The following is a 27,869-nucleotide window of genomic DNA, read 5'->3' on the forward strand; positions in this document are numbered from 1 at the left end:
GGCTGGCAGTCACGCACTCATCAAGGTCACCACATAAACGCAAAAGATATTTAGAAAAAAACTGTAATGCATCTAAAAAAGCAGTTTACATTACTTTTAAGAATAATACAAATCTTTGGAAAGTGATTTGTTCCTTTGGTGTGTATTTCTGTTGTTCCTAACTTTAAAATGTATCCCAGCTCCCTTACATCTGACCTATGACATTAGTTAATGGGATTAATTTCACTGATCAGCATAGAAAGTACAACAAACATAGATAACAATCTATAAAATTATGTCTTTTCAAATAAATATATTCTTAATATTTAAATATATCCTCAAAATTAACTGGGCAATTGGCTAAAATCGATAATAGATAAATCGAAATATTTTGTGTGCATGCACCCCGATTGAGAATCTTTGGGATAGCGGAGGAGTTGAGACATACTGATCACATGTTTTCTGGTACAGGAGAAACAACATTTTAACAGTGAAATTTAGTAGAGTGGGGGGTCAAACTCATTTTAAGCCACATGCCAGTCTGGACTAAATGTCACCTAATGCAGTCTGAATTATCGATCTAAAACCGAGCATTATCAACTCCGCCAGCATCAAATCTATCATAGCATATCAATAATTCAGTAAAGACTTTGTAACTACTGAAAAATGCTTTTAAAAAAAAACTTTTTAACAATTTCCTTGTATCTGTTCATGTTGTCACTATTGGATTGAGTTGGGGAAAAGGATTGGGTTGCCCTGTGACAATGTCACAGGCTACGACAGATCCAGTTTCCAATAAAAAGTGTGAGTTTGCGTGCATACTGGAGACCGTGAGAGCCGAATGCAGCAGTGTGCAGGTCATATTGATTTCTTCCACTGGTGGTGTTTTTAACACAGCTGGTGTAGAGGGCTACTCGAACAGTATGTGGGGATATTTGTTTGCTGTGATTAGTGGTTTGTCACACTATTTTGTGCTATGGGAGCCTCAGCCAATAACCAGCAAGCCCCCTAATGCGACTAATTAAATCACAACCACCTAATTTTATCAGCAAATTTATATATATATATATATATAAAAACAAAAAAATATTCATCACTTATAAGTGGTTTTTGCGTCAGGTGGCTGATGGCCATTCCATGCCTACACTTATCCCTTACTTGCAAAAAGTAAACCATTTGCAATTTTAGACTTTTAGAAAAACATTTATGAACTGATTTTCCAATTGAGAACTTCCCCGAATTTCCCAAAAGCAAGATTTTGTCAGATTTAGCTCTATTTTGGGGGACAATTTTGTCCCCAAACACACACATCCCTAAATGACGAAATACCACAGACTTCTTTTATCTTAAGATAATTATAATTACTGTACTTCAGACATTATTTACTTTTTCTTTGAATAATGTTTTCCAATTGAGGATGTCCTGGGACATCCCTAAAGAGAGGTTTGTCAGATTTAGTTAACATCTGGGGACAATTTTGTCCCCATAGTATAGCGAAATAAAACCACACATACGCAATCCCACACAGAACCCATCTTCTCTTTCTCTCTAACTCAGGCCTCCTTTTTTGGTAAGGATGTGTAATTTTGTAATAAAAGCATGGTTAACCTCAGATTAGAGTTGAAATCAGAGGGCTCTCTGCTATTTAAACAGTGTGGTTTCTCTCTCGCACAGAGACAGCTGCTTGCTAACAGGCTGATCTATTGCAGACAGCTAAGAAGCCACGAGGATGCTGATTGTGCATTTGGCAGGAGGGTACTTATGCTAGTTCTGTCTGGAAAAAGCCTCTTAAATAATCCTTGAGGCATATATTCCCTCTCTAATTCTCTTCCTCGCTGTTTCTTAATCTTTCTCTCTTTCTATCCCTCCCTCTCCCTTTCTCTCCCTTTCGTTATGCTAATGTAGTCTATAACGCATAACCCTTCTGGACTGCTCTGAATATTTTGATATTACTTTTTGCTGCCTGTGGTCTCAGAGAGCCATTTTTCTCATTTAAAGGTCTCTCCTGCAGATATGCACTTTAAAATATACAAATTCATATTCAAGTATTGGTATTCTTGCAGTGACCCTTGAACGAAAAGTATTCCATAAATTTATATCATAAAACATTTAGTCAAAAAAATATGATTAAAAAAACAAACAAACAGTTCTACATTGTTTGAAAACACAAAAGGAGAAAATATTATGTATATCCCGGTCTTTGCAGTTAACAGTTACTGACTTTTAATCTTAAAAAAGCCCACAAAAGTATAAAAAATAGTCAGTGATAGTGCTGCTGATAGTGACTCACTGGGAATTTGATGCACGAGTCACAGTGACTTTTGATTCTTTTCTTGTTCATGTAAGTCATTCCAATTTCAAACAACATTGAGTACATTTTGACAGAATTTTCTTTTTGGGTAAGCTATTGCTCAGGAGTCACAGAAATGGTGCAATATTAAAGTAAAAGTTGGGTTACAATAAAGCTCTGAAATAACATTTTCCTTCTCGTTATTCTTCACTGTCCTGTTGTGTTGTTGTAAACAACAGCATGGAAGGAACCGTTTCCATGGTATTACCATGGAAATTCTCAGTTAAGTCTCAGCTAACACCCAGTCTGGTGTAAAGTCTTGCCAAAGAGCCTGGCAGCGCACGGATGACAACTGCCGCTAATGTGGGTGTGATGGCAATGAATACTCTATCCAAGAAAGACGCTCGGGAGCAGTTAATCATTACGAAGTTAAATCGGATCTGTGTTCCAGATTGTTACAGACTTTGAAACTGTTATTGAACAGCTAACATTTGCACATTGACATAGATTCAAATTTGGACTGCCACACAGATAGTTTAAATAAGCACTTTTACACGTATAAATGTCGCTGAGATTTTGCAAATAGCCAATGTATGTCTGCAACGGCCATTATAGAGATATACAGCACTATTTACACATTGTGTTGGGATATACACAGTGGACAACACAATATTTAGTCCAAGGAGGGAAAACTCACAACAGTAAAGAAATAAGCCACGAGAAGCCATGTTTTACACTGATATTTACCAAGGATAAGGAACGTTTCTCAGGTTACAATAGCTTGGACTGGGGTTCATTCAGTCAGAATTTAGGAAACGTTTCACACCAATACATACTTCATTCAGAGGCTGTGTGCAAATCATCGAGTGCCTACAAAGCCTTACAATTTTCAAATTAATTGAGCCAATTAATTATTCAAGATATGCTAACTGTTTGCTGAATCAAACAGCATCCAAAAGCATAGTGAACACTGCCTTATCAGTCAGGGTACATTTTATTTGCCTGGTTTGTGGCTGAGCACTTGGTTAATTGGATGTTTCAGTCCTTTTTAGTCTTACTGATTTTCATCTCTCAGAACAGATTTGCTAACTGTTCAATTGACACAATTGCTACTGTAAGTGTATGGCACTGTTCAGTTTGCATTGTTTGGCATTTGTCATTTTGTCAAACTGAGCTCAGAAGCAGAATCGTAATGAAACAACAGTAGAAAAGACAATCAATAGATGTGATAGTAAACCTTTCAGGGTAACGGTTTGGAAGTTTATTGAAAACAACCAAAAAAGCTTGGTTGAAAAAAAAAAAAAAGCTCTTGAGAGCCTTGGTTACCTCTTATCTTTGAGAAAAGGCCAATGAGAATTGGCGAACAGAATTTGAAAGCCCCTCCCCCGGAAAAAGGAGGGAAGTGTGCATCTGTTCAGACAGATTTTTTCTATGGAGCTGAGCGGTTGTGTTTCTGCGAGCTGAGTTAACCCACTGCTATTCCACTCACCTCTATAAGAGCATACGCTGTCGGAGATACAGCGTATTTTCAGCAGCTTTCCTTTTCTTCTGCACGCCAGTGCAGACTGCATCCCTGGGCACTTCGACAGCCCTCTAAAATAGTATATATTTCTCTAAAAGAGTACACATTGACACTGAACGTCTTTTTAAAGATGCCCTTCTGTCTCCAGGTACGTGGCTGGCAAGGACCATCCGACTCGGCTACGCGATTCAGTTCGCCAGGTGCCCGCCCCGCTTCAGCAGCATCCACTTCACCTAGGTGCAGGGCGAAACGTCGCAACCCTTCTGAGCAAGGACACAATAGAGCCTGTCCCTCCAGCCGAGATGGAGAAGGGGTTCTACAGCCCCTACTTCATCGTACCCAAGAAAGGTGGCGGGTTGCGGCCAATCTTGGACCTGCGAGTTCTGAACCGGGCCTTACACAGATTATCGTTCAAGATGCTGATGCAGAAACATATTCTGTGTATTCAGCTTTATGCCCTAAAGTGGTGCTTATTTGGAAATTGGTGTTCTTCCCGATCTGAAGACCCACAGAGGTTTGCAGTCAGGTCAGTGCTCTCATTCCTGCAGGAGAGGCTGGAGGGGCGGCTGTCCCCCTCCACCTTGAAGGTTTATGTAGCCGCCATAGCGGCTCACCGTGACGCAGTGGACGGTAAGTCATTAGGGAAGCACGACCTGATCATCAGGTTCCTTAGAGGCGCCCGGAGGCTGAACCCTCCTAGGCCATGCCTGTTCCTCTCATGGGATCTCTCCATGGTCCTCTTAGGCCTTCAGTGAGCCCCGTTTGAGCCACTAGAGTCAGTTGAACTAAAGGCTCTCTCCTTGAAGATGGCCCTCCTGATTGCGCTCACTTCCATCAAGAGGGTTGGTGACCTGCAAGCGTTCTCTGTCTGTGACACTTGCCTGGAGTTCGGTCTGGCAGATTCTCATGTCATCCTGACACCCCTACCGGGCTACATGCCAAAGGTTCCTATGACCGCTTTCAGGGATCAGGTAGTGAACCTACAAGCACTGCCATGGGAGGAGGCAGACTCAGCCTTAGCGTTGCTGTGTCCGGTGCATGCTTTGTGCACCTATTTGTATCACACGCAGAGCTTTAGATGCTCTGAGCAGCTCTTTGTCTGCTTTGGTGGACAGCGGAAAGGGAACGCTGTCTCCAAACAGAGGTTTGCCCACTGGATCGTGGACGCAATTGTGTGTTGGCTCGTCCCCTTGCGGGTTCGAGCACACTCTACACTGGCCAATGGCACCTCTCTAGCAGAAATCTGCAGTGCGGCGGGCTGGGAAACATCCAATACCTTCGTGAGATTTTACAATCTCCGGGTTGAGCCGGTCTCATCCCGTGTTTTGTCAGGTCCGAACACGTAGAATTCGGTAATATGGAACAGCTGGCCGGGTGTATCACTTGGGCATAGCGCCTTTCCCCTCTCCTGAGGTGAAGACGTGCGCTCTACTCCCCCAGTCAAGTCCACAAGTCATGGACCCAGGATGTCATTCCTCCCTAGCCCTCTGGCTCTGAATTCAGTGGAGGAGTTTGGAGTCAGACCCACTGCAGGCTCCGAGTTGCCTGTACTGGACCAGGTGCTCCACAGGTCCTGATAACTCTGGTAACCTCCTGAGATGTATTTTCCGCGGTATGGTCCCCCTGTCAGCTGACCCGCGTCTCCCTTGGGCAGAGTTCCCTCTGACCCCCGGTTGCAGTGTTTGTAGAGCTCCTCCCCATCGAGGCAGGACCTACAAAAAGAACACCTTCCCAGATGCGTGTTTTAGCGTTAGATGGCCCCAGCCGCATCTAACACTCTATGGAGATAAAATGCTCCCATGCTAGTTACGTCGTTTCCCCACCTCAGGGATGTGGGGAACTACATGATGTAATTTGGGGCATTGGTGAAGGTTACGTGCAGTCTGATTCACCTACTATCTTTGCATGCAGCAGCTTTCTTGCACCTGCTTCAGCAGTCTACGTAATATGGTTCAGTGTTGTGCCGTTTTTAGATAGGGACCCCTAGTGTCACTACATCGACACAACGTCGATGAGTGACAGAAGTGGAATGTCTTGGTTACTGTCATAACCTCCATTCCCTGATGGAGGGAACTAGACGTTGTGTCCCTCTTGCCACAACACTGTATTAGCCACTGAAATGGCCAGGATCTTACTCTCGGCTCCTCAGCTCAAAACCTGTCTGAACAAATGCACGCTTCCCTCCTTTTATACCCGTATGTCCGGGGGAGGGGCATGCAAATTCTGTTCGCCAATTCTCATTGGCCTTTCCTCAAGGATAAGAGGTAACCGAGGCTCTCAAGAGAGAACCGTAGTGTCACTACATTGACACAACATCTTGTTCCCTCCGTCAGAGAACGGAGGTTACGACAGTAAGACGATTTTGTGGCCAGGCATACTGGAAGTTGAACCAAGTTTTTTTATTTTTTTTTTAATATGGGTATGAGAATGTTTGCTAAGTGCTGGATGTGAAAGACTGAAATATGTACAGTTGAAATGTGTAATTTTTTCAATGTTAATTATTTTCTACAATGCCAACTTCACATGCAGAGACAACAAAAAGTGATAAATCTGTAGTCTGATTCCCCTCACAAAATGTAAACACTGTGGTGCTTTCAAAAATGATTAATTTAATGACCTAAGGTTAAACCCTGTTTGACACTAACAGAAACTTCCCAAAAATGACCATGGTTTTACCATGTTTTTTGGAAATGTACCGTTTGGAGTCCCATGTATGTATGAAATAAATGGTATTACGACTTAATACCATCACTGCACAATTGTTCCATCAGTTTACTACAGGGAAGCCTGTTTGAAAACCTTTTTTGAAGACAGACAGACAGACAGACAGATGGAAAGAAAGAAAGAGAAAGAAAGAAAGGAAATTGGACAGTAATAAAGATTAGAGAGAGGAGACAATAGAAAGTAATGGAGAAAATGAAAAGAATGAAAGAAGGAAAGAGCTTTAGAGAGAGAGAGAGAGAGAGGAGAGAGAGAGAGAGAGAGAGAGAGAGAGATGGGAATGCTTCTGTTTTCTGCTCTCAGCGTTTTCTCTATGAGCAGTTCAGTGTGTCTGGAATACTAAACATGTTACATAGCCTTTCCAGCAAACTGAATCTATTTAACGTGTTTGTGCGTGAGAGAGAGAGAGAGAGGAAATCTCTCCTGGGCGTAAAAGTGTGTGTGTTTCATTCTACTATTTTAAATAACAGTTCTGATGAGGGTAATACATGGGGCGCAATGTAGCAAGGATCTTTACTCCACATAATTATATGATATATCATAATCATAAACCTGCAAATACACACACACACACACACACACACACACACACACACACACACACACACACACACACGCGCGCACACACACACGCACGCATGCACGCACACACACACACAGCCTTGGACATCCTCATTCTGTGATAAATTACTTATGTAAATGTACACACATGGGTGGCTGAAACACAAAACTCGCAAAAAGCAGACATATTTGTGCATTTTCATCATCCATTTTCCTCTTTTCTAATCTCTGATCCCATTTACACCTAGTATTAACATCTGTTTCAAGTAATTTGTTAAATACATGTGCAAACAGGGTCCAAATAATTTTTTGATCACTTCACTCATACCACAGTTTATTGGTAGTCATAAACACATGTGATCGTATTCTGCTGTGTCCTGGACAACAGTGAAGGACCGCCTATTCACATTAACCATTAAACATGGGTTTTAAAGGGATAGTTCACCCAAAAATTATAATTAACTCATCATTTATTCTCATGCCGTCTCAAACTTGTATGACTTTCTTTCTTTCGCGGAACACAAATTAAGATATTTTGAAGTATGTATAATGTATTTTTGTGCATACAACGTAAGTCAAAGTCTCCAAAAGTTTCAAGCTCCAAAAAGGACATAAATGCCGCATAAAAGTGATCCAACCATCTCAAGTGGTTTAATCCAAGTCTTCTGAAGCGATACGATCGCTTTGGGTGTGATACACACTTAACCTTAAGTCCTTATTCACTATAAATCTTTACATCTGGGGATGTAAGAGGGAGAGTAAGTATAATTCTTTATAATAATGATGAGAGAATTAAAATTTTTGTGTGAAATATCCCTTTAAACTGAAAGAAAATAACCATTTGGTCAAAAATTTAGGAAAAGCACATACATATGCAGAATTCAAAGAGTATCTTTGGTATAATTATGAATAATTATGAAGATAATTCACTTTAGACAAAAGATAATGTATTCAATTAATAAATGTAATCAAGGGAAGCATGCATATCTTAAGTTTGTTAGTTTAATACAGGTACTCTACCTAAATAAAAGCATTATGCAAAGTGTTATTTGCAGCATGATTAAAATCAACATCAACATGCAGTAATATACTGATGTATTGAGTGATGTATGCAGTCATGAAATCAAAGAACCTCCCCTTGAAATCAGATCGCATGATTTTTGACATACTTTAAAATAATATCAATTATAAACAGCAATGATCACCAGATGGATGTTTAGCAGGTGTAAAAAGGGCCTCTGTCTCTCACCTGGAACTGAAGTGCCTAGAGCCACAAACACCACTGCAGTGACCGAGTCTTTGAGTCCGACAGTGCAGCCGAAGTGGGATGCCAGGTCTCCGATGAATGCTGTCAGAAGGCCAATCATGAGGATTGACACCACAAAGCATGCCCATCCGTTCCAGTAATCGGTGGGCGGGACGAAGGCGAAAATAACTTTCCAGAAGACGGTAAGGAAATGCATGACATAATCGAAACAGGATGGGAGCTTTTCCTCTCCACATTCTTCATCATCATCATCCTCACCTGAAGGAAAATAAAGGGGATCAAGAAAGGAAAGAGTGGCAAATTAAAGGGGCTTTTCCACCATCGGGCAAAACAGTTCTCATGAAATTGTATATTTCCATACAGATCCAGGCTTGTTGGCATGGTTATGGTTTCTTTTTCCACAGTGGTTCTGCAAAATCAGGATTAGAATGGACTGACTGGGCATGTGTCCAATCGCGAGTCGCAATGCCACTAAAGCCGTTCCACCAGCATGGCCAAGTATGGTTAGCTAAATGTACTGAGAAATCCAGGTTGTACCGAAATGTATTCAAGTAGAAATGCTACTGAAACTGTCACTCTTATTGTGCTCAGAACTATTCGGCCTGATGGTGGAAGTGTTTAATGAAATATACACTCACCGATCACTTTATTAAGTACACCTGTACACATACTTATTCATGCAATATTCTAATCAGCCAATCATGTGGCAACAGTGCAATGCATAATATCATGCAGATACATGTCAGGAGCTTCAGTTAATGTACATATCAACCATCAGTCTCTAGAGAATAGTCCCAAAAACATCAGAAGTGTCTGACAAAAGTAAAACCCTGCGTGGTCTTCTGCTGTTGTAGCCCATCCACCTCAATTTTCGATGTGTTGTGCTATTCTGAGATGCTATTCTGCTCACTACAAATGTACAGAGTGGTTATCTTAGTTACCGTAGCCTTTCTGTAGCTTGAACAAGTCTGGCCATTCTCCATTGACCTTTTGCAACAACAAGCGCAAAACTGCCACTCGCCAGATTTTTTTTTGCTTTTGGCACCATTCAGAATAAATTCTGAGACAGTTTTGCATGAAAATCCCAGTCAATCTCCAGATACAGAAATATTCAAACCAGCCCATCTGGCACTAAAAATCATGCCATGCTTGAAATCACTAAGATTACATTTTCCCCCATTCTGATGGTTGATGTGAAAATCAACTGAAGCTCCTGACATGTATCTGCAAGATTTTATGAATTGCACTGCTGCCAAACAATTGGCTGATTATATAATCGCATGAATAAGTAGGTGTACAGGTGTACCTAATGTGATTTTAGTAGTGCAACATGTTAAGGCAAGCATTGCTATTACTTTTACTAGGGATTTGAAAAAATCCCTTACCCTATGTATTAAACTTTGTCATCTAACTCGTCCCTCATTGATTGTGGTACAAACATGAATGATACTTCAAATTGTTCGGGTTGTTTAGGAGAGGTGTGCTGTTACTTTAAAGGAATATTCCGGATTTAATACAAGTTAATTTCAAAAGACAGCATTTGTAGCATAATGCTGATTCCCACAAAAATGTATTTTGACTGGTTTCTCCTTCAAAAAAAAAAAAGAACAAAAAATAAAAAAGCATAAATCGATGTTACAGTGAGGCATTTAAAGTGGAAGAGAGCGGAGCCAATGTTTTGAGAGTTTAAACAGAAATTTGAAGCTTATAATTTTATAAGCTGTCGTTTTTACAGTCGTTTTAGGGTTTTACAGTTTACGGTGTTACGTTGTCATGGCAACAAAGTTATAAAATTGAATAGAATTTCACACAGAAAAGAAGAACAAGTCATTTTATCACACTAAAATCATGTTAAAACTCATATTGTTTACATTTTGTGGCAATCATTTTGAAAAAGTAAGTATTTTAATGTTTACAGGTTGGCCCCATTCACTTCAATTGTAAGTGTTCAATGAAAAACAGATTTTTGCTTTTTTTAAAGGAGGAATGAGTCGAAATTATTATTATTATTATTATTTTTGCCACAAATGCTGTCGATTGGGCTTAATTTGTAATGAACCTGGAATATTCCTTTAATAATCCATCAGGTGTGCAATGTTCCCGAAGAACCGGAGCAATATCTAAATACTTAGAATATCATAAATACTTGGGCTGGGCTCATTTGAGTTGGGCAAGTAAGCAACAACCTAACAACCGCCCAGAACTCTACATGTTAATGCACTAAAAATCACTAATTTAGAACATCTTAGCAACCACATAACAACAACCTGGCATCCACCCACACAACACCATAGCTTTATGGCAGTGAGTTGGACCAAGCACCATTTAGATTTTCTTCAGAAAAATTCAAATCTATTTGTAACTAAAAGCCACATACAATAAAAGAAAAATCTTGTTCTTTCGCATAATCAACAGTCAAGTATATCTTCTGAAGTTTTCACACACACAAAGGCTCTTACCCTCTGGCATAAAAATGAAAGGCTTTTATCAATATGTAGAACACACAGGCACACATATGTGTGTGTGTGTGTGTGTGTGTGTGCATTCAGTGACAGAGGATCTAATCTGTTTGAGATTCTTTTGGTGCTGTGTTTCTTTCAAAGCTTAAAGAGAATAGCTTACACACGCCCACACACACAAAGCTCTCTGACAGGTGAAGCTGTTCCTTTAAAGTGTAATTAGATGTTACAGGATGTTCATAAATCTCTCTGAGAGTGAAAGGCAAATGCCAGATGATCAGATTCAATATCTTAATCTCAGTCTTAAACTGCGTCTCTATGAGGAAAAGCTAGCATGATAAAAATGATAAATCGATTAAAATCATATCCACACACATTTCCACACATTTACTTAGCTATCTAAATGAGAACATACATTAGTCTTCTATACCTTATCAAATTCTAATGACTATAGACTAACCATACCCCTAAAAGAATGCCTTTTTCTTTCTTTTTTAAGAGTTTTAAGTACATAACACACACACTGTGTGCTGTGTTTACTCTCTCCCTATCTTCCAGATATAAGTCCTCTTGGTGTGCTACAGAGTCTGACATTTAGCAAAGCTTTTAAACATTAAACTCTTCAATTTACAGCCATTAGTTGCAGACCTTTCCTCTCTGTCTCTGTATGTGTGCATGATTGTGTACCTGTGTGCATCTGTGTGTCATGATAAAAAGTAATGGAAAATCTCTGCTCTGTCCTCAATGGCATTAGATAAAAATAAAAAAAAAATTTCTTCTAGTTTTCCATCTGTCATCAGATGATTTCTGAATCTGTTCTGCTTTCACTTAGAATATTTAACCCCTTAAGCTCTGATAGTGTTTTTTAAGATTTCCTGTTTTAGAGGCATCCCCAAAATTAAAAGCTTACAAAAAAAAAAAAAAAAAATGAAGAAGAAAAAAAAAAAAATGATTTGATGCAGTTTTATAATAATGATATAGATTATGATACATTCTGATACTCAGCCTCAGAAACTGCTGAAAAACTAAATTGCCAAAAAATTACTTTTTTCTTATTTTTCTTATTTTACATTATTTATCTCTGGGTGTAAATAAGGTGGTTCTGAAAAAAAAAATTCTCCCCAATCATGTCAATTGTATCTGAAAACATTTTGTGTTGATACGACAAAGCAATCAAAAGTTATAACATTACAAAAATAATTTATCCTAGTGTCCAAACATTTCTCCGCCTGTCCAAAAGCCTCTCGAAACAAACAAAACATAATCTTTTTACATAAGAACTTATTGCACATGCAAAAATATCAATGACCAAAAGTTTGCATAGCATGCCTTTTGGCTCAATGAGTCTGCATCACTGAGTTTATGTCATTTACTTGCCACCATCTCCTGGTGGCCATATGCCACATTGTACTTCTTGTGGATTATCTAATGATCTATGCATCTGATTACCTTGTGTGTGGGCAAATTTGAAAGATAATCGCCTCATCTAAGTAATGGTATGTGATATTTTATGTTTAAAAATGAGGCATTTAAGCAACACTAACATAACTGTCAAAGACATATATACTTAGCTATTACTCACTATATTTTTATCTGTTATTAAAAAAATAAAAATAAAAACGGAAATCTTCTGATTTGTCTGTCAACTTCAAAGTACTTGTTCAGAACACCTATGCATGCGCATTGGAAAGTAGAGCTCCTAAGCTTTCAAACTATATCTATTTTGTGTTGGTCAAGACTGTTATAAATATTTTGATCATTATTATTTTTTCTCACGGGCCCAGCCATCCGAGCTTAGGTGCATTTTAATTACAGAGTATTCAGAGAAAACATAAAGCACAATAATTAGTGGTGCTTGTTAAGGCAAGCATCACTAACCTTTGCTCATAATTAGGGTAAGATAATTGAACAACCTATTACTAAATATTAAACAAAGCGTAACATGTCCCGCACAATTTGAGCTATGGACGTGAATGATTATTCAAATCTAGAGGCATGTTGAGGAGGGGTGTGCTTTTACAGTTAAAATGGGACTTTTTTACAAAATTTTCATCTGATGGAAAAAAAAAAAAGACAAAAAAGAATAATTCCATATACTTAAATAGAAGGAGCGGCCCAACCCATTTTAAGACACCAGAACCACAAGCAACCACTCAGAACAACATTTTTTAGCAACATCCTGGCAACCACCCACAAAACTTGGCTGTTTGAAACACTAAAGAAACTAGATAATGTAAGAAAAGTCATGAAGGCTCATTGTAACTACCGTGGCTGGTCTGACAGCAGTCCATGCCTGACTGTCTATAGCACTGTGCAAGTGATTACAGGTCAGTTCTGACAGCACACACACACACACACACACACACACACACACACACACACACGTTGTGTTTCCATGTTTTATGGGGACTTTCCATAGACATAATGGTTTTTATACTGTACAAACTTTATATTCTATACCCTAAACCTAACCCTACCCCTAAACCTAACCCTCACAGAAAACATTCTGCATTTTTACATTTTCAAAAAACATAATTTAGTATGATTTATAAGCTGTTTTCCTCATGGGGACCGACAAAATGTCCCCACAAGGTCAAACATTTCGGGTTTTACTATCCTTATGGGGACATTTGGTCCCCACAAAGTGATAAATACACGCTCACACACACACACACACACACACACACACACACACACACACACACACACACACACACAGAAACAGGCTTTTAACCTTGCTTTGCCCCAGAACACAAATTGGCACACTGAGAGGTGTTCAAGTGTGAACCACTAAGTCACCAACACCTGATCCACACACACACAGAGCGAGGGCAGCCTCTGTGATCATCACTCTTTCTTAGGTCATGTTGCGTGTGCTAATTACTTCAGAGAGCACAAACTGACATTTCTCTTTCTCCACCTTTTTCTTTCTGTGGTTTAATTTATTTTTGCTGTCACATTTTCCATTCTACTTTGCACAGAGAAGCTGCTGTGAGAAATCTGAGATAGGTGAGGTTGTGGAGTTGGCGTTCCAGAGAAGAACACTGAGCACCAGGGGGCGCTTTACAGTAGGGTAAACAAGTGTAATGGCTCTTCTCTTGCATGTAAACGTATACACATGTGCATACCCACACAATCACAAATAGTGATGTCCTTTTTACTGAAATGCTCACACACTCACCAGCACTGACTGTGATCGCCTCAATGAACTGGTCCCTCCAGCTGTTGGTGCCAACCAGAAGAGCCAAGTTTGTCTTTTTAATCAGCTTATCAACAGTGTTCTATAGAGAAGAAAAAGAGTAAAAAAGCACACAAAGAAAACAGATGACATTATTGTTTAGCAAATTAAAACATTAATACACAAACACCCATCTACACAAACACATATGCACACTTCAGATGAGGTGAAACACGGCCTGTCAAGTGCTTTTGACAGCTCTTTGGTCTGACCTGCTGTGAAGTGTGTGTGGGATCGTCTGCACACAGTGAGTATGTGTGGGCTAATGTGCATGATGGCTATATGTGTGCCTGAAGTGTGTGTAGGCGACCGATGAGAAGCCAACGTTTAGCTCCTTGAAATTCCCTTGAAGATGTCTTGTGTGTTTCTATGAGTAACAATGAGAAAACGTATCTTTTTGGAAGCATCTGCACAATTACATTCAAGTGTTGGGTGTAATTTAATTCCAAAGTAATATATTACTGTAATGGAATTACTTTTCAGTACAAAAAGTAGTGTAGCAGATTACTTTTCAAATTAGAGTTACTGACTTTCAAATAAGTTACTTTTTATTATTTGAATTACATTTCTTTTTTTTTTTTTTATTATAATTTTTTTATCCCCAATTTGGAATGCCCAATTCCCACTTCTAAGTAGACCCTTGTGGTGTTGCGGATGACAAGTCTCAGTCACCTCCACTTCTGAGACTGTCAATCCGCACATCTTATCACGTGGCTCGTTGTGCATGACACCGCGGAGACTCCCAGCACGTGGAGGCTCATGCTACTCTCCGTGATTCACGCACGACTAACCACAAGCCCCATTGAGAGCGAGAATCACTAATTGTGACCATGAGGAGGTTACCCCATGTGACTCTACCCTCCCTAACAACCAGTGGCGGCTGCTGGTCTTCCAAAGAGGGGAAGCTCAAATTCGGCCTACATTATAAACTTATTTACCCTATTTTTTGCAATAAATCAATCTTAGGTGTTGATCTGCCCTGCTGTTTAATTTTAATTTTTTCCTCGTAAGGATGACTTTCAAATGGCTTCGCCAAAATCAGGTCGACAATATTAGCACCGTCTGCCATCGTGCGCAGTTTCACCCGTACGACGCTAGCCTAGCCTACTGTATGAATGAATGAATGAATGAACGAACACTCTAAAACAAAATATATTAAACTTGGTAAAACTGAAACAAGGAATGTGGTGTATAATTGTGTGAAATGTATTATGCAAATTGACTAGCAATTTCGCCAAACAAATATAAAGAAATAGGTTGCAGCAGTTTGTCTTTCGACTACACTTGAGAAATCCGCGATGGGACTGAGCGCAAAATAGCTTCAGTGACTTCTTATAGTACAGATTCGCTGTCAATCTAAAGGAGATGCAGTCTTTCGACAGATCCTCCAATCATCACGCGGAAGCCCGGAGTCCGGGCCAGCCCACTCCTCATTCACCCCCAGAGACGCTGAGCGTCCGTGGGCGGGACATAATCGCAGCATTTATCTTAATGACCGTCTATTTTCGGAGCACTGAAAAAAACTGTTCAGAGCAGCCACATTGAAGTCAATGGACGCTCGGCTTCAACAGGGAAATGCACTGACGCTACGGGAATGTATGAGAAGTAAATCGAGTCAGCCGACCTGCTATATGTAATGTAGCTGATTCTGAACGAACTCGTCTTCGAGATGAACGTGTTCTAACGCATTTTTAGTCAATAAATTGTTTACACAATAGTACATATTTGACCATTATTTTTTTGACATTATAGGGGAAGCTGAGCTTCCCTTGCAGTCTTAAAGAAATCCCCACTGCTAACAACTGGGCCAATTTGGATGCTTAGGATACCTGGCTGGAGTCACTCAGCACACCCTGGATTCGAACTCGCAACTGAAGGGGTGGTAGTCAGCGTCAATACTCGCTGAGCTACCTAGGCCCCCAAGTTACACATTTCTAAAATAAAAATAACTATGTAGAATACATTTGAAACATGAACAAAATGTATATCTATTTGTGTTTTGTGACAGCTTAAAGAATGTGTTCTTTAACGTGTCAATGAACATGGAGGAATTACATTTTCTGATGTAATCAGTAAATTAGTAATCTGATAAAAGTTTTAGCAAAGTAATTATTAATTTGTGGTGAATTTCTTTTTTTGTGTAACTTACACAACTTGGCTTACATTGTGATGCATGTCTGACATGTGTTTAAGATTTGTGGTGACCTGTATTTGTATAAGCTATACATAGCTAATATATGGCTAGAATAACACACACCTTGAATTCATAGGATTCCTCAATGATGATCTCCAGTTTGGGGTGATCTCCAAGCATTGGCTTCCCCATATCAGCGATGCGACGTTCCTCTTCCTCTTCACCTGTCAGAGGTTCCTGCTCTTCCTGCCCCGCCTCTTTCTCCTCCTCTGAAAATAAAAGCACCAATCAGAGAGCAGGGAAAAAAATGGTGAACCAGTCAATTTATGTTTTAATCAATTGGACCAAGTATGTGTTTGTGGATCAGTTGTCATCAATAGGTTTTTGTGGATAAACTGGATTGTGTGCAGGTTCTGAAATACAGCTGCAGTGCACATAAGAATTTGGCTCTGCAGGGTCCAATATTTGAAAGGTATATTAGGCCATATTTGGTCAATTTAGAGAACTGGGCCCATTTTACAAAATATATATTAAATAAGAGAGCATGCACATGCACACACGCACACACACACACACACACACACACACACACACACACACACACACACACAAGCACCCTGTACATGAGAAATATGTCAGTGGCAAAATGATTCCTTCATTTGTGTCAGCTTTAATGGGCCCACAGGGATTCTGGTAAGTAATTTGTGTAACCCCAGATTATGTGACTGGTTTAGCCCAGCCAATCGCCCAAGTTACGCGCACACACACGCACGCACTCGCACGCACGCACATGCACACACACACATCGAAATGAGAGGACCAAAGGAAAAGCACCAGATTCAAGCCTGAAGCCATAGAGGTATAATGAAGTTTTGAAAGGAAAACAAATGTTTTATTAGAGGTATACAATCCAATACATTTTATTCACAGCAGCGGCATCTTTGAATTTTGACAGGAATAAAAAATTAGTCTGAGGGATAAACTTAACATGTCTTCAATGACATGCACTTTATAAAGCTATCAAAAAGCTAATCTAATTTTCCATAACTCATGTTGTCTGGAGTTTTTTTAATACTGAAATTTCTTGGAAAGATATTTTGTCAATGTTTTGTCAGTAGAACGGTCCAAAAACACTACATAACTGTAAAACCCAGATATGCTGCTGCGTTACACTGCTGTGAATAAGGTATATACACATGCAAACACTGTTGTGGACAGAGGAGAAGGGTTGGAAAGGAGAAAATTTAAATCCTTTGAGCAGCAGCAGGGAGATTTTGGTGGAAATCTAATTCTAAAACTGCTTTTGGTCCTCCTTTATACAACCGTTCGAATCCTCTATTCTGAAGTAGTTCCAAAAGTTCTTATATTTAGTTTAACAGCATGCATGTCTGTGTTTGTGGAATTTCAGACTGGCAATATCTCACTGTTAAGCAGTTTCACACTTGCAATGTTGCCATTGTAGTAAATATCAGCAAGATTACCTGTGGCAGAAACACAGCCAAGGTGATAATCAACACAAACAGTACTCTTGCTTGTGTGTAATTGGTTAAACATACTCTTTCTATCAGTTTTCAATTTCTTTATTCCATATTTATTTTCAGTTCACAAGCTGACAACAGCAATAAAACAATGTTATGATGATAACAGTCCCAAGCTAAATGCAAACAAGAGCCTCATAGGCAAAAATGCCTCTATAAATGAAATGAAAAATCTAATGGAATAAGTAAAGCTCAAGCTACAAATGAACCCTGAGGCATTAGTGGAGGATTCCAGCACACAAGATTTACTGTCAGTTTAAAATCAGAACAAGTTGCTCCTGTCTGAAAAATAACTCATTGAAGAACAGCTGAAAAGGAACAGTCTGAAAAATAACTCACTGAAGAACAGCAGAAAAGGAACAGTCTGAAAAATAACTCACTAAAGAACAGCTGAAAAGGAACAGTCTGAAAAATAACTCACTGAAGAACAGCAGAAAAGGAACAGTCTGAAAAATAACTCAATGAAGAACAGCTGAATAGAAACTTCTGAAAAATAACTCACTAAAGAACAGCTGAAAAGGAACAGTCTGAAAAATAACTCACTGAAGAACAGCAGAAAAGGAACAGTCTGAAAAATAACTCAATGAAGAACAGCTGAATAGAAACTTCTGAAAAATAACTCACTAAAGAACAGCTGAAAAGGAACAGTCTGAAAAATAACTCACTGAAGAACAGATGAAAAGGAACAGTCTGAAAAATAACTCACTAAAGAACAGCTGAAAAGGAACAGTCTGAAAAATAACTCACTGAAGAACAGCTGAAAAGGAACAGTCTGAAAAATCACTCACTGAAGAACAGCAGAAAAGGAACAGTCTGAAAAATAACTCACTAAAGAACAGCTGAAAAGGAACAGTCTGAAAAATAACTCACTGAAGAACAGCAGAAAAGGAACAGTCAACAGCTGAATAGAAACTTCTGAAAAATAACTCACTAAAGAACAGCTGAAAAGGAACAGTCTGAAAAATAACTCACTGAAGAACAGCTGAAAAGGAACAGTCTGAAAAATAACTCACTAAAGAACAGATGAAAAGGAACAGTCTGAAAAATAACTCACTGAAGAACAGCTGAAAAGGAACAGTCTGAAAAATAACACTGAAGAACAGCTGAAAAGGAACAGTCTGAAAAATAACTCACTAAAGAACAGCTGAAAAGGAACAGTCTGAAAAATAACTCACTGAAGAACAGCAGAAAAGGAACAGTCTGAAAAATAACTCACTGAAGAACAGCAGAAAAGGAACAGTCTGAAAAATAACTCAATGAAGAACAGCTGAATAGAAACTTCTGAAAAATAACTCACTGAAGAACAGCTGAAAAGGAACAGTCTGAAAAATAACTCACTGAAGAACAGCTGAAAAGGAACAGTCTGAAAAATAACTCACTGAAGAACAGCTGAAAAGGAACAGTCTGAAAAATAACTCACTGAAGAACAGCTGAAAAGGAACAGTCTCAACAATAACAGACTTAAGAACAGCTAAAGAGTAACAGACTGAACAATAACTCACTGAAGAAGAGCCAAAGATGAACAGTTAGAAAAATAACTGACTGAAGAAGTGCCAAAGAGGATCAGTCTGAGCAATAACTGACTGAAGAACAGCCAAAGAGGATCAGTCTGAAGAAAAAGAGACAGAAGAATAGCTGAAGAGGAACAGTCTGAACAATTCTGACTGAAGAACAGTTGAAGAGGAACAGACTGAACACTAACTGGCTGAAAAACAGCTGGTAACATTTAAATTAATGAGTTGCTACTGCATTATTCATTGCAGCAGAACTGAAAGTTACAAATGGCATTGAAAGCATCATGCTGATATCTTGTAAAAGGTAATCTAATCTTCAACTGACCTTCAGATTAGATGGGGGCAATTATTGGGTCAGAGAGGTTTGATTAGTGTCATGCTGAAATTCTGCAGCAAATCATATGAACGTGCTGAAATTCTGTGAGGTCTGACATTCCAACAGGAGAATGAGACTAAAACCCTGACAATACTATATGGTTTTTCAAGAACACTATCTAAAGATTGTAATATAGTGTAATATCTATGTGTATCCACATTTTGAATCAGTTGACATGAGGGTAATTGTGTTTATTTAGTCATTACAGTAACATACCACTGCAAATGTAATGATTTAAGAAAGAACAGAATTGGTCACCAAATTAATTTGTTGTTTTATTTTGTGTACTGCACGCACGCACGCCACACACACACACACACGTTGGGTTTTCATGTTTTATGAGGACTCTCCATAGATTTAATGGATTTATACTGTACAAAATGTATATTCTATCCCCTAAACCTAACCCTCACAGAAAATGTTCTGCATTTTTACATTTTCAAAAAACATAATTTAGTATGAATTATAAGTTGTTTTCCTCATGGGGACCAACTTATTGTCCCGACAACGTGAAGAATTTCAGCTTTTACTACCCTTGTGGGGATATTTGGTCCCCACAACGTAGGGAATACCTGGACACACACACACACACACACACACACACACACACACACACACACACACACACACACACACACACACACACACACACACACACATGTTGTGTTTCCATGTTTTATGGGGACTTTCCATAGACATAATGGTTTTTATACTGTACAAACTTTATATTCTATCCCCTAAACCTAACCCTACCCCTAAACCTAACCCTCACAGAAAACTTTCTGCATTTTTACATTTTCAAAAAACATAATTTAGTATGATTTATAAGCGGTTGTCCTCATGGGGACCGACAAAATGTCCCCACAAGGTCAAAAATTTCGGGTTTTACTATCCTTATGGGGACATTTGGTCCCCACAAAGTGATAAATACACGCTCACACACACACACACACACACACACACACACACACACACACACACACACACACACACACACACACACACACACACAGACACACAGACACCATTTTCTCTTGTCTATGTTGGTTTGGAATCATCCAGGTTATTTTAGAATGTCTTTCAGGCAAAGCTAATCAATGCAACTGGGCTTGATTATTCATTATTTTGAAGATGTTTCGACACTCATCCAAGTGGCTTAATCAGTTTTTTGTCAACACGGATGAAGCCAAATGGATGAGTGCTGAAACATCATCAAAACAATTAATAACCAAGTCTAGCTGCCATTGATTAGCTTTGCCTGTAAGACATTCTAAAATAACCTGGATGATTCCAAATCTACATAGACAAGAGAAAATGGTATCTGTGTGTGTCCAGGTACCTGATGTTCCCCTCTTTAATTATTGTCTTTTCTCTATTTTTTAACCTTTGGATTCTCTCTAGCAATCTCCCCTGGATTATCTTTCTTTTTTCTCAGGCTATTCATGCTAAAACACAGCATGATAACTCTAAAAGGAACCAAACCGTCAACCTAAAGCAAATGATTACCCTAAACTTAATGCAAATATGATAAAAACCATTTGATACACAGAAAACACTAGAGTGCTGGGACACCAAGCGGGATTGCTTCCAGGAAAATAAATGTTTATCTAAGTGTGAGATGAAACACACTCTATCAACCTCACCTTTGAAGACAGCTCACAATCTTGAGCACTGGAGTGCATCTTTCTCTCTCTCTTTTAGCTCTCCTAATCTCTTCTCGTGATTTACAGCCCAACATTTGAACTCATGTGCTGGTGAGTATTGATATTTCCTTTCAATTTATAAGTTATTGTAATGAAACAAAATGAAACATTTAACTTTTGTTATGATCTTGTAGAAATAAAAAGATTTTTATGAAGTATTCTGAGTTTGGTGAACTACACAAAGATTGTGTAAGAGATTATAACTATAAATTAAAGGGGTCATATCAGAAAAATGTAAGTTGTTTTGTGAATTTTTTACAATGTAATGGAGACTATGCAAATAGAATGTTAATGAAGGATGGAGCAGTGCAGACTATATTGGACCTGACAGCACACCTACAACCCACGAGTAAGCATTGATATTACTTTTTACATGCTAGAGTTAATTTGCATATACAGTAAAAGTCTTACTTTAAAAGTCTTAAAACAGACGGTTTAATTCTAAGGGTCAGAGAGAAGCTAGAAAATGGTCATGTAAACCTAAATTATGACTGTTTTGTGCTTTTGTTTATAAAAAACTGATAGAAAATATAGGACATGTCCACTTTAATGTGAGGGCATTTATTTCTGTGCATATGTGTAAGTAGGTACCACGAGCGAAACCAAAGAAACATCATTAAATTAGTAAGACAGCAGACAGACACCAGCAGCAAGAGTGTGAGAATCTTCCCAGAGGGAGAGAAGAGTAAAAAGCAAAGGAGAGTCTGTGAGAAGGAGAGAGAGAAACCTCTGTATACTGTCCATCCTCTCCTCCTCCATAATGGCGTCTGTAGCTCTAAGTAAAAGCTGCATTGCTTATTGTATTCCTCTCGATCGAGAACCCTTATTGTTATCGTCTTCCTGTAGAAACAAGACAACAGGCGGGGGGTTGGAATAATACATGCATGATACACACACATACACACATGCACACACACACACACACACACACTGGGGAGGGGGGCCAGTCCGAAGGGCTGTCGATAGTGTAGTTTGGCCTCTAGTTGATCCCGATGATAATACAGAGGATGAGAGTAGACGTATGTACTGTGTGTGAGTGTGGATTTCCACTGCAGTCTCAGGCCACGCCCCCCACCTCTCTTCTCATTGGCCTCTACGAACTGAGGCTCCCCGATCTCCAGGAAGAAGCTCTTGTTCTTTTCGTATTCTTCGTCATCAATTATCCTGACTTTTATTGTTTTGCTGGAGAGAAGGGGAGAAAAAGAGAAGAAAGGAAAGGAGGAAAAGAGTGAGGAAAAGACAGATCAAGGTTAAAAGAAGAAAGATAAACAGCATGCAGTCATGCACAGGCAGAACAGCAGAATGATAGGATGGAAACAAGAGAGAGCAGCCTCTCCAAGCCTGACTGTAAACACACTAACAAACAGAAATAAAAACCTCATAATGTAACAGCATCACTACCAGAAAACCTTATCTGTCTCCCTGAGCACATTTGACCCAGAACATTCAATGCCTGAAATAACTAGAAAGGGTCACATCATGTTGGCCTGATGTCATGGTTAACGCTAGGGTAACTTAAGTCGGTTAAAGAAAAATTCCATGTTAATTATGTTAAGCTCTATCAACAGCCTTTGTGGCATGCTGTCTATTACGGTGAAGACACACAAAGTGGGATTCTTAACCTTAATCATCTTTCATTAATGTGTATATTCTTCAATTATTATAAATAAACAGATCAGTAGGTTTACATGCACAGTTGTAATCAAGCTACAGCAGGTTTTTGCATAGTCAAGCTACAGTCTTCAGCTGTCTGTCAAAGTATATCTGATACAATGCTTAATAGAATATTTGAGGTTACACATCACCTGTTAGCAATTCTAGTGTTACGGACGTGTCATTTGCAGTCTTAATGTGAAATGTAACTTCTCATAGAAAGTTCTTATTACCAGTATATCAACCCATTTTTTTATCAAATTACCATTCATATGTATATTCAAAAACCCCTGCAGGGTCCAGACATCAAATTTTCTCCCCAATTTAGATCAGTAAATGAAGTTACGTTACAGACGTAACCAAAAATGTACATAGAAAAAGGAAAAATCATCTGAAGCACTTTGAAACCTGCAGTCTTTGACTTCTGAGACATTGGTATTATACCTATTAAGGCTGCAGAATTGATTGAATTAAGATAAAAATTGTGATATGGCTTTGCATGATAACCGTTAAAAAAAAGGGTAGTTTGTCCCGTGTCCCGCATGTCATAAGCAGTATTTATGCAATTACTCAGTGCCCTCGCGGGGGTACTGGAAACTATCGCAGCTAGGATTAAAATCTAGTCTGCATTCACCGCTTCAGTCAGAATGAATGAGTTACAATTGAGTTACAATTTATAAAAGCAAAGTTTGTCAAAAAGATCCCTTTCAAATGTTGGCTATAAATGTAGTACGCTTGAAACACGTCACAGATTAATGCAATAGTCCGTGATCTATCTGAATTGTCATGGTAAAGGAATGAGCAGTGGAGGTTTGTGATTCTCCCATTGATTTTCATGTATGCGTACAATGCAAGGCCATTTATTGGCTAATTAACATGTATACATGCTAGACGAAGCTGAGCTACAATCGCATAATCTAGGTCTTTACGTCCAAATTTAATTAAACATTTTTTTTATAAAAAATGGACTAGTATGATTTGTAATTATTATGATTTATTGCCATATAAATTATCATGCTTTTTAAGGTATATGTGTGCTTTACACACTTTAAGAAGCCATTTATTTATATTTAACTTGGAATCAAATAATAAAATAGGGATTTATGATTTCCTCTAAGGCTTTAATAACTTTTTTATTGCACAGGGATAAAATGAAATGAAAAATACTACATTTCCAAATACTTAAAAAATAACTTTAGTCTTGGTCCATTTTACATTTACACTGTAGTTTATGAAACCCAGCCAACTTGAATAGCTATTATATTATTTTATATCATATTAAACTATGCAATAATAATATATTTCTGCCCTAAATTCTTCACTTTCACACATTATTTTAAGGCTCTCCGATTTAACCCACAAGCCCTTTTTTCACAAATATGAAGACCTTTGAGATTTTGTGTGTATTTGAAAATATGTATCTTCATTCTATCTTCTCCACAAAAATAGAGTAAGCGGCTCATAACCTCCTCTGTGTCACTGCATGTCATAAACACAGTGCGTATGAACCAGCCATGACCAAGAACATTTGCCAATATGACAATGTTAAATTAAAATGAAACCGTGGTGCTTTGTGTACACTATCAAAATCCTCGCTAATATTTTTCGCTGGAGTTTGGCATGAACCTCTTCAGAAGCGGATAATCTTCATGCTGCTATTAGTGTGGTTCGCGGTGCAGTCAGTGAGATGGTTGGAGTTCATAGGGAGTGCCCGCATAATGCAATAACACTGGAAAATGAGACCCAAAATCATGCCATTCATTGCATTTTTATATTTGCTTAAAATTCCCTTATTTCGAGAGTAACATTTTATTAGAATCCGATGTGCACAATAATCACAGAGCATAATTTTGTTTCTAAAAAAACTAAACTAAAACTTTTACATAAATTATGTATAGAGAAAAGAATAAGGAATCATTCTAATGAATAAAGTTCTGAGGTAACATCAGTGATGAGAGGTTGCTGAAATGTTGCTGAATTTCGCTCAGTAGAAAATTGCTATGATAAGTCATTGCCAGCTGAACACAATCCAAACTCAAGAGTCAGAAACACAAACTCACTGTCCACAACTGTCAATCTGCAATTACTCACGACTCAGGAGCTACAGAAAGAAAGAACAAAGAGGAGGAAAGTGGGGAGAGATTGAATGAGGGAGATGTAACGAATAGTTAAGAATCCAAATGTTGGCATATGCTTGAGGGAAGATTAATAAACAAACACTCCTCTCAATCTATTTTTCTAGCTTTGCCTCTCTCACCTCTCAAAGACAATTTCATGTTCCTTCCATTCTGTTGGTTGTCACAGAAACACAGTGTTTTGCTCCTCAAGAGATCACAGATTGTTTCCAGATACACATTTACACACTGGAAGGTGCAGTATGTGTGTGTGTGTGTGTGTGTGTTTATGTGTATGTATGTGTGTGTTGTTTGGCTGTGTGTGGGAACTACCCTCTTCACTTCTCATCTGAATGTGGGTTAGGTTCAGCTGAGGTCACACCAGCACGCTAACGCTACATCAATAAGTCATGGCACTGCTTTTACATGCACACAAAAAGTTTAAAAAAATAAATCTTATATTGTTTCTGTGCAGGGGTGGATCTACTGGGGTGGCATAAGGTGGCAAATGCCACCCTAAAAGAATACCTTGCCACCCCTGCTGCCACCCCAGTTGGCAGCAAAGAATTAAAAGTTATGGCCAATTTTACAATTTACAAGCGCGAATCTCCAATGTCCGACTGCACTGAATACAGCACGAGATGACGCCACATGCTTGTACAAATGCTGCGTGCGTTTGCTTCCCCTCTCACACATCTGCCTGTCATCACCTGTGTCTTACCTTAATGCCTTTCCGGTGATAATGCCCTTACTTCAATCACACTTCTATTTCCTATTAAGTGAGATCACATTGTATGGTCACTTATTCCTAATATGAACTGTTTCACATAAAACCTCAAATGCAAGACATTGATTGCATGAGATTAAGTTTGTCTGTATGAGTTTGTAAATGGCAGCCTGTGCCCTTTTGTGGTGTGTACATGTTATTTCTCATCAAACTGTGATAAACGTGATTAAATTAAATATATATAAGTCTGCCATATGTCGCCACCCCTCAAAAATTCCTGCCCCCCTCTCGCCACCCCATAAATATTTTTCTAGATCCGCCCCTGTTTCTGTGTGTATAAAGGCAAGTAGGGACGTTTTTATTTTCATTCTTTGCATGTTTTGCTCTTGTTAAGAGTCTTTGACATGTGTCGTTACTGTACATTTTTATGTTACTTAATTACACACTCATCTCTATCACTCTCTCTCTCTCTCTCTCTCTCTCATTTCGAATGCATTATCACATTTAGAATTGTACAAGACAATGGCTATTGAATCTGACAGAAAACAAAATGATTTTGTAGGAGTGTGTGTGTTCTAGATGAGCTGTTAATAAGAAGTGTTCCTAAGCTCTGAGAATAGATGGCAGAGGTTTCATCAGCCAAAAGCTAATATCAACACATAGCGGGCGATGTGTTCACAAATGGTCAACACATTAGAATTTAAGTTTACACATCAACACTTTAAGCTCTGAAAGAGACACACTGTGGCCACCCAACACAAGCATAACCTGCTAACAACACTGTCAGAAACCAGGATGGAGCTGTATCTAGCGGAGACACAATGGTGTACAGAACACACCCGCCGCTCCCAAGATTTGCATATGCATATACACACAACAAACATACAAGGACAGTTGTTGTGACTGTCATGAAGATATAAACACTTTGAAGTCTTGTACACTCAGCTTAGTATTGTTCCCCCATTGTTTCTGTTACAGTGGCAAAGATGACAGTGGCTTTACAATACATGTGTGGGTGTGTGTGTACTCCTGCTAACAAAGTTCTCCTCCGAGAACGCCTGTCTCTCTTTAGCAGCTCAAATTCGAGCCTGCAGGAAATCAAAGCACAATTTAAATCAAGCCAGACAAGCATGGGGCTTGTGGGATACGCTCAGGGTCTTGCAAATCTTTGAACAGGGAGTTACATAAAGATGCTCCAATTCATGTCTGACCAGAAACAGAGCATTGCAAAATGAGGTCACACACACGCTCATGCTTACGAAAGACACAGGGGGACATTGCACGCGTGCAAGCACACACACACACACACACACACACACACACACACACACACACACACACACACACACACACGCATGCACGCATACACACACATTATATTATATTATGCTTGTTAGCACATCTGCACTGCAGTAGTTTGAAGAGAAGAGCTACTGAAACACAAACACACATACACACCACCAACAACAACCACAACATCGACAACAATATTATGCATATTCACTCTGGCTCACAGCTCCTTAAAAAACTTACATGGTTAATACAGTTTATTAATTGAAACCACTTCCTGTTTAAAATAACTTAAATTATATTTAGACAACATACAGGATGTACACAGGGACATTCTTATATTCAGTTGTGGGCAGAGGTGGGTAGTAATGTGTTACATTTACTCCGTTACATTTACTTGAGTAATTTTTTATGGATAAATGTACTTTTAGAGTAGGTTTAAATGTGGGTACTTTTTACTCTCACTCAAGTAAATTTTTTTAAATTTGATTTCTTTACAATGTGTGGCGTTACTGACGTTACCTTACTAGATTTAATTTGAGTTAATGTGTAATTTATTGAAGATTATTGAATGGGACTTTTACGAGAGTGGAAGTTCACACAGCTGTGTGCTGTGTGTCACTCAATCACTGCATCGGCATCAAACTCTTCAAAGTGAAACACATTCTTCGCCCCTCACAGTGACAAAAAAGAAACGTTTCATCATGCAATGCCTTCATTTAACACCAAGACAAGCTGATATTTCAAGATTAAAGTCACAGCTCCAACTTAAGGCAGCACGCT

At 38.8% G+C, this 27,869-nt stretch overlaps 1 protein-coding gene across 2 annotated transcripts in view; it reads right to left on the minus strand.

Moving 5' to 3' along the window:
• Nucleotides 1-27,869, minus strand: part of LOC127656852 (sodium/calcium exchanger 1-like) — a 114,334-nt gene that overhangs the window by 9,186 nt on the left and 77,279 nt on the right. Inside the window, exons 3-6 of one of the 2 annotated variants that reach the window (XM_052145368.1) lie at nt 22,030-22,142; nt 16,295-16,440; nt 13,981-14,080; nt 8,323-8,598 (exon numbers count right to left, since the gene is read on the minus strand). In XM_052145368.1, coding sequence (XP_052001328.1) covers nt 8,323-8,598; nt 13,981-14,080; nt 16,295-16,440; nt 22,030-22,142 — 635 coding nt within the window. Of the gene's footprint in view, nt 1-8,322; nt 8,599-13,980; nt 14,081-16,294; nt 16,441-22,029; nt 22,143-22,377; nt 22,485-27,869 lie in introns of both variants that reach the window. The other variant, XM_052145369.1, reaches the window with a different exon arrangement.

Source organism: Xyrauchen texanus, chromosome 16 (genome assembly GCF_025860055.1).
Source record: "Xyrauchen texanus isolate HMW12.3.18 chromosome 16, RBS_HiC_50CHRs, whole genome shotgun sequence".
Taxonomy (NCBI): domain Eukaryota; kingdom Metazoa; phylum Chordata; class Actinopteri; order Cypriniformes; family Catostomidae; genus Xyrauchen; species Xyrauchen texanus.